Genomic DNA, 13,946 nt, shown 5'->3' on the forward strand with positions numbered 1-13,946 from the left:
ATATCTACCGGCCACTTCTGAAATCTATGTTTAACGCTTTAGACTTGTAAACATGAGTCAGTTATACCAGACAGTAGAAATATGGATCATGTAACCTTTATCCCTGACTAATTTAAATTTAGGAATTGCTTTTTAAAATAATATTTCTTAATATAAGGAGAACATATCTGCCATGGTGGCAGGTCACCTCACATTTGTACCTGCCACAGCCAATATTTAGCCTGTATTTAACAGGTGGCAGGTGCTAATTTCATTCCCTGGCTGTGATGCACACAATACTAGTTAGTAGATACATTCACTGCTGGTTTTGGTTTCTTTATGGGATTTGTTGGTATTTTAACCAGCAGAGGGAGCCAGAGGACTGTGACAAAGATTCCTGTTTGACTGGTACTTCTGTGGTTGTTTTATAATTCTGATGGAGAGAGGAGTGTTGTAGGAAAACTAAAAAGTGAATCTCTAATATGCTTTACAATGTCTTTATTAAAACTGAATCAGAGCAACGAAACAAATGTCAGTGGAACTAAAACTTAGCGACCGGAACGGGACTCAAAACGACCGGAAAGAGACGCAAAACGACTACAGAGAGACGCAGAGCGACTGCAGAGACGCAAAGCGATGACAAAGAGACGCAAAGCGACTACAGAGATGCGCAATGCGACCACAGAGCGATCACAGACAGATGCAGAGCGACCGGAACGGGACTCAAAACGACCGCAGAGAGACGCAGAGCGACTGCAGAGACGCAAAGCGATGACAAAGAGACGCAAAGCGACTACAGAGATGCGCAATGCGACCACAGAGCGATCACAGACAGATGCAGAGCGACCGGAACGGGACTCAAAACGACCGGAAAGGGACTCAAAACGACCGCAGAGAGACGCAGAGCGACTGCAGAGACGCAAAGCGACGACTTCTGTGGTTGCTTTATAATTCTGATGGAGAGAGGGGTGTTGTAGGAAAAAGAAAAAGTGAATCTCTAATATGCTTTACAATGTCTTTTATTAAAACTGAATCAGATGTCAGTGGAACTAAAACTTAAATGACCAAATAGCATCAGTTAGTTTAGCAGAATTAGATATTTTCCTCTCACTTTAAACTGCAAACTTGGAAATATTTCTCCATATTTATATACATAAATAAAGCAAAGTCAAACCTACATTTATGGAGGATTGACTGTTGAGTGTCAGATATTGTTTGTCATCCTGAAACTGTTGTTTTGGAAGTCATCCAGCAGCTTGGGATGCTGCAGTGACTTCCTACCTGCTTTGTTTGCTTTTGTTTTTGCACTGATTTACATATTACTAATCCATAGTCCATATTAGCTAAGACATCTCTTAAAGGTTCTCTATACCACATTCAGAGCATTAATATAGCATCAAACAACTATCTGCTAAGTGAAGATCTAGAGGAGTAATGTTTACCTGAGGAGACGTAAATTAATCAAAGGATTGGCTGTTGCAGTGTCAGATGTTGTTTGGCATCCGAAAACTATTAATTTGGAAGTCATCCAGCAGCTTGAGATGCTCCAGCGACTTCCTGCTCACATAGTTGATTGCTTTTGATTGGACACTGATTATATTACTAAAGTTTATATTACCTAAGACATTTCTTCACTTTTAATGGTGCAACCTGATTTAATAAAATCACAAATTGAAGCTATTGTTACTAATAATTTAGTCGCTCTCACATCTCAGTTGGGTGCCTGTTCAGGGTCTATCTGTCGAACTCGGAGGTTCATTAATCCCATTTTAATTCAGCAGCAATAATGTTTGGTGCTCTACAACTGTATCTCAAGGTCATTCTGGTACTTTCTAGTTTTGTCTCAATGAGGCAGAAATCCTGCACTACATGGGCTCTTAGATGCAGAGATGGATTCCTGAACAGGCCCGTCGGGACAGTCTCAGGGGGCCCTTTGGAGGCCATATTGTGCTTTTTGTGCTGTTGGTTAGTATGATATCTACGCAGAGGAGAGTCAGTGTGGATCTGCTGTAGCAGGAAGCTTTAAAGAGGAATCAGACCGCCTCTCTTCATCTCCAGACGACGAGAATGAGATATAAAACAATTACATAGAGACACAAAACGACTATATAGAGTTACAAAATGACTACAGAGACGCAAAGCGACCGCAGAGCGACCGCAGAGAAACACAGAGCGACCGGAAAGGGACTCAAAACGACTGCAGAGAGACGCAGAGCGACTGCAGAGCGACTGCAGAGCGACTGCAGAGCGACTGCAGAGACGCAAAGCGACTGCAGAGGCGCAAAGCGAGGACAAAGAGACACAAAGCGACCAGAAAGAGACGATAAAACGATCAGAAAGGGACACAAAGCGACCGCACTGAGACGCAGAGCGACTGGAAAGGGACTCAAAACGACTGCAGAGAGACGCAGAGCAACGCAGAGCGACTGCAGAGACGCAAAGCGCCGACTGCAGAGACGCAAAGCGACTGCAGAGAGGCGCAAAGCGACTGCAGAGCCGCAAAGCGAGGACAAAGAGACACAAAGCGACCAGAAAGAGACGATAAAACGATCAGAAAGGGACACAAAGCGACCGCACTGAGACGCAGAGCGACCACACTGAGACGCAGAGCGACCGGAAAGAGACTCAAAACGAATACAGACAGGGATGCAAATCGACCAGAAAGTGTTTCAGTGTTTCCTAAAGCCCAAGACGACGTCCTCAAATGTCTTGTTTTGTCCACAACTCAAAGACATTCAGTTTACTGTCACAGAGGAGGAAAGAAACCAGAAAATATGGATGTGTAAGATTCAAAGATAAACCTATCAGAAACCACACAGGGATATTATTACTGGAGTTTCTCAGTCCAGGCAAGATGTCCGTTCCTCACACCAATCGATTACGTGTGAGCTGAATTCACTGGTGAGGTTTTTCCAGTCGAGACACTCTGAGCTCAACATGCCTCGTGTCGTTTGAGGTTCTGTCGTCGTGCAGATTATTACAGATTTGATCAAATTCAGCACCTGCTTCAGGTTTTTTTTCAACCCGATTCTCACACCTCGCTCCAATTTTCACCTCCCGTTCCCCCCCGGTCCTCCTCCTCCGACCTCCTGCTGCTGCTGCTGCTGACGTCTCTGTAACCAGAATAAGTCTGATATCTTTTCACTGGATGATCTCATCCACTGCTAAGAAAGTTTTCCCTTTCATGCAGGTATCTGTGCCTCTGAAAGGATCCCAAATACTCAAGTCAAATCCTTCCCACTACTCTACTGTAATTTATTCAGTTTTTAAAATCTTCATTGGATTACTAATGATGTTAATAACTGGACTGTAGAGTTCACTTGTTATGCTTTCAAAAGTTTGAATTGGGTCATAAGATCCGCTGGTCCATCATCCAAATTTGTACTTTTAGTCACCTCAGAGGGAGGGTTCTAGTGATGGGGATGTTGATCTGTCTGTTGGTCCAACACTTTGGTCCAGACTGAAATATCTCAACAACTGTTGGATGGACCGTTAGCAAAGTTTGTATAAACATTCATGTTCCCCAGAGGATGAATCCTACTGACTCTGGCGATCCTCTGACTTTTCATCTAGCGCCACCATCAGGTCAAAGTTTCAGTTTGTCCAATACTTTGGTTTAGGACCAAATACCTGCAACATGAATGACATTCCCATCAGCCTCAACTGGACTTTGTGTTTACTGCTAATTAGCAAAAGTTTGTATTCAGGGCTGTCAAAGTTAACGTGATAATAGCACCTTAACGCAAAGTTTTAAAACTAGAGTGAAGATGCTGGTATCATATGAAACTACAAAATCTAATGAATCCATCGGTACCAACCATGTCATACTAGCTCGTCATGAAGGAGGTTAAATAACGCTCCAAACTTACACTACATTATGGCGAGGAAAAAATGACATGTCCATTTTCAAAGGGGTCCCTTGACCTCTGACCTCCAGATGTGTGAATGTAAATGGGTTCTATGGGTACCCACGAGTCTCCCCTTTACAGACATGCCCACTTTATGATAATCACATGCAGTTTGGGGCAAGTCATAGTCAAGTCAGCACACTGACACACTGACAGCTGTTGTTGTCTGTTGGGCTGCAGTTTGCCATGTTATGATTTGAGCATATTGTTTTATGCTAAATGCAGTACCTGTGAGGGTTTCTGGACAATATCTGTCATTGTTTTGTGTTGTTAATTGATTTACAGTAATAAATATATACATACATTTGCATAAAGCAGCATATTTGTCCACTCCCATGTTGATAAGAGGATTAAATACTTGACAAATCTCCCTTTAAGGTACATTTAGAACAACTATGGACAATCTTTTTACAATATTTTAATCGATTAACTGCCCTAGTTTGCACGCTAACAAGCTACATTAGGATGACCTCAAACAGAAGTTTGGTTTTAAGCCAACATGGATGAGAAGTGCTTAAAAAAAAGACAGTTTGAACATTTCTAATTCTGTTACAGCCGGGCAAAACATCTGCTGAGGAACATCTAGTGATTTGGACATTATACTTAACCAAGTGGTTGTACAGTAGTTACCTAAATGTTACCTAACTTTAACTGTAGTAGTAGCCGATCAGAGGTACTGGTACGGTGTTGTTTCCTCTGCTGTTGGTAAACAAGACTGTTTTGTTGACGACCTGTTGAAATTGTTCAGTCACATCATAAACTCAGTTTTTTGCATCAAGTCTTTTTGGAACAAGATAAGCAGCTGTGACTGGTGATATTCAGAGTCACACCGGCTGGTTGCAGCTCTACGACAGTAGAGATACGGACAGTGGATGGAAATAGCAGAATTTAGTTTTTAACATGAAGTCACCGCATGTTGAGTAGGAAGTAATAAGACTGTGCAAACCCTAAAATCCAATTTCCACATCTCAGTTGGGGGCCTATTCAGAGTTTATCTTTCTAACTCGGTGGTTCCACAGCTTCATTAATCCCATTTTAATTCAGCAGCCATAATGTTTGGTCCTTTCCAACTGTATCTCAAAGTCATTCTGGTACTTTCTAGTTTTGTCTCAAAGAGACAGAAATCCTGCACTACATGGGCTCTTAAATGAATAGATGGATTCCTGAACAGGCCGACCGGAGACAGTCCCAGGGGGCCCTTGGAGGCCATATTGTGTATTTTGTGCTGTATTATTTAGTATGATATCTACACAGAGGAGAGTCAGTGTGGATCCGCTGTAGCAGGAAGCTCTAAACAGGAATCAGACCGCCTCTCTTCATCTCCAGATGACCAGAATGAGACAATAAAACAATTACATAGAGATGCGAAAGGACTACAGAGAGACGCAAAGCGACTGAAGAGAGACGCAAAGCGACTGCAGAGAGACGCAAAGCGACTGCAGAGAGACGCAAAGCGACTGCAGAGAGACGCAAAGCGACTGCAGAGAGACGCAAAGCGACTGCAGAGAGACGCAAAGCGACTGCAGAGAGACGCAAAGCGACTGAAGAGAGACGCAAAGCGACTGAAGAGAGACGCAAAGCGACTGAAGAGAGACGCAAAGCGACTGCAGAGAGACGCAAAGCGACTGAAGAGAGACGCAAAGCGACTGAAGAGAGACGCAAAGCGACTGAAGAGACGCAAAGCGACTGCAGAGAGACGCAAAGCGACTGAAGAGAGAGACGCAAAGCGACTGAAGAGAGACGCAAAGCGACTGCAGAGAGACGCAAAGCGACTGCAGAGAGACGCAAAGCGACTGAAGAGAGACGCAAAGCGACTGCAGAGAGACGCAAAGCGACTGAAGAGAGACGCAAAGCGACTGAAGAGAGACGCAAAGCGACTGAAGAGAGAGACGCAAAGCGACTGAAGAGAGACGCAAAGCGACTGAAGAGAGACGCAAAGCGACTGAAGAGAGACGCAAAGCGACTGAAGAGAGACGCAAAGCGACTGAAGAGAGAGACGCAAAGCGACTGAAGAGAGAGACGCAAAGCGACTGAAGAGAGACGCAAAGCGTCTGAAGAGAGACGCAAAGCGACTGAAGAGAGACGCAAAGCGACTGAAGAGAGACGCAAAGCGACCACAGAGAGAGACGCAAAGCGACTGAAGAGACGCAAAGCAACTGCAGAGAGACGCAAAGCGACTGAATAGAGACGCAAAGCGACTGAAGAGAGACGCAAAGCGACTGAAGAGAGACGCAAAGCGACTGAAGAGAGACGCAAAGCGACTGAAGAGAGACGCAAAGCGACTGAAGAGAGACGCAAAGCGACTGAAGAGAGACGCAAAGCGACTGAAGAGAGACGCAAAGCGACTGCAGAGAGACGCAAAGCGACTGAAGAGAGAGACGCAAAGCGACTGAAGAGAGACGCAAAGCGACTGCAGAGAGACGCAAAGCGACTGCAGAGAGACGCAAAGCGACTGAAGAGAGACGCAAAGCGACTGCAGAGAGACGCAAAGCGACTGAAGAGAGACGCAAAGCGACTGAAGAGAGACGCAAAGCGACTGAAGAGAGACGCAAAGCGACTGAAGAGAGACGCAAAGCGACTGAAGAGAGACGCAAAGCGACTGAAGAGAGAGACGCAAAGCGACTGAAGAGAGACGCAAAGCGTCTGAAGAGAGACGCAAAGCGACTGAAGAGAGACGCAAAGCGACTGAAGAGAGACGCAAAGCGACTGAAGAGAGACGCAAAGCGACCACAGAGAGAGACGCAAAGCGACTGAAGAGACGCAAAGCAACTGCAGAGAGACGCAAAGCGACTGAATAGAGACGCAAAGCGACTGAAGAGAGACGCAAAGCGACTGAAGAGAGACGCAAAGCGACTGAAGAGAGACGCAAAGCGACTGAAGAGAGAGACGCAAAGCGACTGCAGAGAGACGCAAAGCGACTGAATAGAGACGCAAAGCGACTGAAGAGACGCAAAGCAACTGCAGAGAGACGCAAAGCGACTGAAGAGAGACGCAAAGCGACCGCAGAGAGACGCAAAGCGACTGAAGAGAGACGCAAAGCGACCGCAGAGAGAGACGCAAAGCGACCAGAGAGAGACGCAAAGCGACCGCAGAGACGCAAAGCAACCGCAGAGAGACGCAAAGCAACCGCAGAGAGATGCAAAGCAACCGCAGAGAGAGACGCGAAGCGACTACAAAGAGACACAAAGAGAGACTACAAAGAGACACAAATAGACTACAGAGATGCAAAGCGACTACAGAGAGATGCAAAACAACTACAAAGAGACACAGAGACACAAATAGACTACAAAGAGACACAAGTAGACTACAAAGAGACACAAAGACTACAGAGGCACAAAACAGCTACAGTGAAATGCAAAACATCTACAAAGAGACACAAAATGATTACAAACAGATGCAAAACAACTGCAAAGTTTCCATGTCACGTTTTGTGTGTGTGTGTGTGGGGGGGGGGGGTGTGTGGGGGTATGTGTGAGTGTGTGTGTGTGTGTGTGTGGGGGTGTGGGGGTATGTGGGTATGTGTGTGTGTGTCTTGCTCCTATGTATTGGTGTTGGGAATCCTCCAAATCCTTGTACCCAGGGGGCCCGTTGTCTCACAATCCGTCCATGCATGAATGAGATTTTAAAATTGGCATCAAACTGTGGCTCAGTCATTGTTTTCAGTGAAAGGTCTGTTTGCTCGAGACGAGGTGTTCCAGCACATGAAGTCATCTCACATTAAAAGACGAGACACTTCGACCACATCGATCTCAAACCGAGCTGATTGGATTTCAGCCGAAGGCCACTGGAACATTTAGAAAGATGACACACTTTATTAGAAAGGTTTCCACATAAAACGTGGATATGGCGTACAATAGGCACAGTCAGTAACCAAACACACATACTGTGGTGACAGGCAGTAATGGCTTAAAGGACAATATCACTCAAAGTTAAGCCATCCTGCAGTCGAGAATACTTTCAGTTTTAGAACACAGAAACAACTTTTTCACAATACATGACTAATGTGCAACGTTATCAAGACACAAACTGGAAATGCTTCACTTAAATCTTCTATTACAGCAACTTAAAGGTTTCATTCAACATCATACAAAAGGTTTTAAAGCAAATGTTTTCTGATATTCATCACATTCAGTAAAAAATAAAACGACTTCCTCTACGGTGTTGCTGCTTTTTGAGATGTACAGTATTATGAGACTCTAATATTATTGATCAATCAGAGAAGGATTCACATCGAGCATTTAAAGTAGCAGAGATAATAGTTTTGGATGGAAATGAGATAATTGGAGGCTGTAACATACTGCCACCATGACAAAAGATATTTGATCACTCTCGTTATAACGAGTAAAGTTTTCATTTTAATCAGATCCTTGTCACGGGGTATTTTTCACGTTATAAGGACACATGTTTCTCGTTAATACCAGATACCAAACTATTCTGTTTTAATAACAAATCACTTTTTAGACATGAAACTTTGCTGCTATTGCACAAAAATGTAGAATTGCATGTCCTTTAAAAGAAGGAAAATATTTTTCATTATAATGACATTCCCATTAAGATGAATTTTTGTTTCGATTTTTTAACGCGACAAGTTGGTTTGTTTTTACAAGAAACTTCCATATGTTGTTAAAATAAGAGAAAGGGTGCATGGTGCTGGGCTTTGGATACTGCACTTTTGCCTATATTAAGGTGGTGTTGAGAGCTCAACACACGCACATGTTGAAAACATCTTAGGCAAGCAATTGAGAAACACATTCACCAATCTGACAACACATAAAGAAGCACGCTGCAAATACTTAAACTCCCCGTCAGTGGTGTTGCAAATGAGTTAAAGATAGGGTCGACGATGTTGGAACACATGCACGAGCACCGCCACATCGTAACTACTTCACAGACACAGAGCAGAGAGAGGACCTCAACTCAACAACGCTACCTCATGACCAGTAACCGCGGCAGTGCTGCTGCAGGGCTGAGTTTTCTATTCCATTCTCCAGAAAACGTGCGACGACGCGCTTTGAGTTCAGGCTGGTGCACGCTGAAGGGTAGAGTACGAGCAGGGAGGTAGGGAGGCATCTGATTGGTTTCTTTCCAAGCGGACCTTGAGGCAGTGATTGCTAGACGTTTTTACAGGATTACAGCAGCTACAGATGACGGCTCTTTTTCGGTCCTTTCTCAGAGCTCATCAGTAATGGATCACTGTCGGGGTGTAAAGACCATTTCAACCAACATAACAGATAGTGGAGACTGGAGAACATCGTCAACCCTGACTTTAACTATTAAAGTTTATTTCAACTTTAACAGTCTGATTGTATGAGTTGGACATTATAACCTATGTAAACAAACCTATGTAGTGTATACTATAGTGGACAGGCTAACATAACATGTATAACTTAATGAGCCACAAACTCAGGTGCTCGGTTGTGCTCATCAGTTTTTAGTTTTTTTCTGTGCAACTTGCAGCATTTATTTATGTGTTTGTGTTTCCAGTATTTGGTTGTGTTGTCTGACTTTGCTTGTTTTGTTTTGGCTGCATATGTGTTGTCAAATTGATGAAGACATTATTTCATCTAATAGTGTTTCCTGCAGTCGCAGTGACAAGAAGAGAAGTTTCTGGTAACGATAACATACCAAAAAAATGATTGTTTAAGATGGATTTCATGTTATAGTGACACATCTTTCTCATTATTAATATAACAAATTGTTCTGTTGAAACAAGAAACTCTTCCTGTTGTAACAACACATCACATTTATCTTGTTATATATGACAACCTTTACCATCATCACACATTAAAACTGTCATCATTATAACAAGCTGGTACATTATTATAACAACAAATAAAGCACCCAATGCCCAACACCACATGCTCTTTATCTCATTTTAACATGTGGAAGTTTCTTGTTATAAACATACCGACTTCTAGTATAACGAGAAAACTTTATTGTTTTAACAAGATCTGTTTGTTTTGTGCTTCAATGACAAATCTCTTAATATAACAAGATGAAGTGATTTGTTGTTAAGTGAAGAAACGTGTGTTGGTGTGTGGCAATAATGAGAAACAGATCTTGTTAAAACATGAAATGGTTTCGTTATATTAATATATTTTTTGTCGTGGTGGCAGGAATGAACTGGCGTAGTAAAATAATTAGTGGGAAGATAAACTTACTTCTTCTCCGAGTAGCAGAGGAGAATGATTTAAATCATCAGGTAAAAGACGTTCCATCTCTCCTCCTGCCTCGTGTTATTTATTATATCTTACATGTGTCATCCTCTCAGCACGGGCATGAATCATATTACTCAGATAAAAAGCAACAAATTGGTTGTCATTTCCATAAAGTCGGGACTCCTCTGCCTCGGTGTTTGATGAGTGTTCACTCAAGGTTTTGACATTATGAGTGAATTATACTGAAAAGAAGGAGATTAAATATAAAACCGTGAAGGAAATATGTTCTTAACAACCTCAAAATGACATTTTTGGGGATCTCATTACCTCCTCGTCGTGTTGAGAGTTTAGACTTCCATCCCGACAGATGGACGGAACATCCTGTGAATTTTAAGGCATATTTGCTACTTAATATTGAATACGAATGTTTTTGTTTTTTTATCAGTACACATCTTTAAATGACTTTAAATGACAGTCACGGTGAGCTGGTTTCAACTGTGCCATGTTCCACATTTATAAACCGATTTACTGATTCAACACACAGAAGAAGTCGCTGATCCATGACGGGAGTGTCAGTCGACTGGATGTAGCTGATCATTAAGGTCCCGCTATAAAAGGAAAACTCCACCTCATCCGCTCATACTTCTTCTCGTCACGCTTCAGACTCCTGGTAGATAGTTTGTCGATTAAGCAGTTTGTTTGCATTTTCTTCCGACCAGCCTCTTTGTCTTCTACTCGTTGATCAGCTGGTGGATTTGAGTCAAAGTTTCCCAGAAGAGCCTTCATGTCTTATGACTTTTAATATGCGTTAAAGGAATCATCTTATTCACTTTGTTTTTTTGTAAGATGAAAAGATTGATACGGCAGGTAGCTTAGCTCAGCATAAAGACTGGAATTGGGGGGTAAACAGCTCGCCGGGAGTCTCTGCAAAGAACGTATATTGCCAAGAAGTGAAAGTCAATTGTTCGCTCCATTGCAAGATCAGCACACTGCAGGGTGCACGTGTCAATTTCTGCTCCAGTCTTTTCAAAACTTAGTTAGGTTTAGGAAAAGATTGACTTGGTTAGGTTTAGGCAACAAACTACTTAGTTAGGTTTAAGAAAAGATCGCGGTTTGGTTTAAAATAACACTAGAAGTGCCGTAACTTAAGTACAGAAGTTACGTGACAAAGGTTTAGGAAAAGATTGACTTGATTAGGTTTAGGCAACAAACTACTTAGTCCATTGCAACATCACCGCCCTGCAGCAGAGCTACGCTTCTGCCATTTTGGACTGAAAGCGACCACCAGACGCCAGTAAAACATTCGCCTGCAAAGTGTTGTATAAAAGTGAAACAAAATGATTTCTATTCTACCAAAATGGCCTGTGTTGAACAATAAAAATATTATAAAGATAATAAGCGTTTCGTCTCTTTGCTTCTATACTCTTTGGTCTCCGCAAGTTGCCAGAAAGTTACTCCCCTGGGCCCAGAAATAGTCCAACATTATAACCCTTTTGTAAAACTATAAATTTTAACCTTTTGTTTTTTGTTCAGATTAAACAAACTAAACATAACATGTTAGCTAAAGTGAGCTTTAGAGATGCTGGTAAGCGGACGTGAGTGGTATCAATCTTCTCATCTAACTCAGCAAGAAAGCAAATTAACGTATTTCCCAAAATGTCAAACTATTCCTTTATAAGCGTGTCTTAGCGTTTATAAGAAAGTGGAGATCAATGGCTGATTTTTAAAGGATTTTTTTTTCAGCTTCTTTCAGCCGTTTGACGTTCTGGTCTGTTGAAGCTTGTTCGGTCTGCTGGGGGACATTTCCGCCCTGAGTAGATCCTTTCAGGCAGACAAGGCTCTGTACAAATCCCACGTCGTTCACTGGAACTGGCGGACCGTGACTAAAACCGAGGCCGATACACCGTAAAGAAGTTCTGTAGAGACAATCTGAAAGTGGTGAAAAGCTCCTCTCGAGTCTGTTTAGCTGTTTTCTGCCGCTTTCCTTCTCGACATCATTATTTAGTTTGGGCCGTAATCCCGGAGGATCAAGACAGTACATCACCAAATGATAAGATGGACCCAGAAATGTAATATATATCACCAGTAACAGTGTTCCTGTCGGCCAGATACTATCAACCATCCAGCTGGCGGCCCAGAGATGGTTTGACTGGCCGAACTGGAAGCCTCAGTCTTCCCAATCGAGCTCCCAGTTCGTTCCTTCAGCGTCTGCGGAGGGAAAACTGGCGTGGGCAGCATCTGCTGAAACATTTCTTGAAGAACTTCTTGAACTCGGTGTTAAAGATGGTGTAGATGATGGGGTTGAGAGCGCTGTTGACGTAGCCCAGCCAGGTGACGGTGCTCATCAGACCGGGAGGGATGTCACAGGTCACGCACACGGCTCTCGTCGTGTGCACCACGAAGAACGGCGTCCAGCAGAACAGGAAGCAGCCTGCATGGAAATATGGAGATTAAGAGTCAAGGTTTCATCCAGACCCAGACATTGTTTTTTAACACCAAGTGACAGATTCACTCCTGCATGCAACAGCTTCTGGTGTCGTGCTTGAATTCCTCCCGCGAGTGCCAGCGGTGGAACAAAATATTGTGACACCGTATTTCACAATATGTCACAGGAATGTGACAGTATGCATGTGGGGGTTTGTTATTCTCTCCCCAATTATGCCGTTCTTTGTGCCGATCATTCTTGTTTCTGCTGGCAGGTTCAGTAAAATCACATAAATCAACAATGTGACTGTCAGAGGGCTCAAAGCAATTAAAACATTGGCACGGTTAATTTCCTTTCTCTTGTCCTTTAAATCAGGTTTTGTGCTCAACGCAGGTGTTTGGAGAACGTCACTCCAGCTGAGCTCAGACATGTTGACTTTATTTAGTTACTTATTTTTCATTTTAGCTGTATGTGGTGGAAGAACGACTCACATCCTTTACTTAAAGGAGCAGTGTGTGACATTTTGGGGGATCTATTGGCAGAAAGGGAATATAATATTCATAACTATGTTTTCATTAGTGTATAAATTACCTGAAACTGAGAATAGTGTTTTTGTTCTACAGTAGCCCAGAACGGACAAACCAAACACTGGCTCTAGAGAGAGCCTTTAGCCTTTTTTATGTTACCTGAAGGCCACCGTAGTTCTCTGACACGCTGGTGAAACAGCGTTAAGTGGTGGGCACACTACCAATGCCAGGAGCGCGTGGCGACTGCGTGATACACGCGTCTGGTGTTCACACTAGCTGCGTGTCTGCTGTGTTTCTGCTGCTGCTGTCAGCCCTTTCTTTCTACATAGAGTTTGCCTTTTAATGGCCATTTAACTTCATGGTAAATGTGATTTATATTTATTTTAGACAGAGAAATGTTAGGAAACGTGTGGTAATTTGTAAATAATAGTAATAGTCCATGGACGCCAAAATAAAAAACAACACACCACGCAGCCACCACGCGGTGCTGACGTTGGTAGTGTGTCCACCACTTTAATGTGAGCCGCAGAGTTCTAAACCGTGGTACCGCCAGCTGCCGTCTGACTTCCGTTGTTCCTAAAGTAGTGTTATTATGGAGAGGATGACCTCTGAGCGAGGTGAACGGCGTTACCACGGTTTTGCACTCGGAGGCTCACGTTACCGCAGTCTTGGAAAGGGAGGAGTGAGCGGAGGGGTACTCAGCTGGTTGCAATCTGCAACCACACCACTAGATATCACCAAATCCTACACACTGGACCTTTAAGTAAAAGTACTAATACCACACTGTTAAAATACTCCACTACAAGTAAAAGCCCTGCATTGCAAATATTACTTAAGCACAAGAACGTTGGTATTATCAGCAAAACATACTTAAAGTATTAAAAGTAAAAGTACTCATAATACTGAAGTCTTTCACTATTATATATATTGTGTTATTATTGCAGATGCA

The 13,946-nt window shown here is 43.0% G+C and overlaps 1 protein-coding gene across 1 annotated transcript in view; it reads right to left on the bottom strand.

Moving 5' to 3' along the window:
• Window positions 1-10,840: 10,840 nt before the first annotated feature.
• The window catches only part of drd4b (dopamine receptor D4b), a 25,166-nt gene continuing 22,060 nt past the window's right edge, over window positions 10,841-13,946 (bottom strand). The window contains exon 4 of the mRNA XM_074658599.1: window positions 10,841-12,476. Coding sequence (XP_074514700.1) covers window positions 12,247-12,476 — 230 coding nt within the window. The 3' untranslated portion in view covers window positions 10,841-12,246. The remainder of the gene's footprint in view (window positions 12,477-13,946) is intronic.

Source organism: Sebastes fasciatus, chromosome 2, assembly GCF_043250625.1.
Source record: "Sebastes fasciatus isolate fSebFas1 chromosome 2, fSebFas1.pri, whole genome shotgun sequence".
NCBI classification, from domain to species: domain Eukaryota; kingdom Metazoa; phylum Chordata; class Actinopteri; order Perciformes; family Sebastidae; genus Sebastes; species Sebastes fasciatus.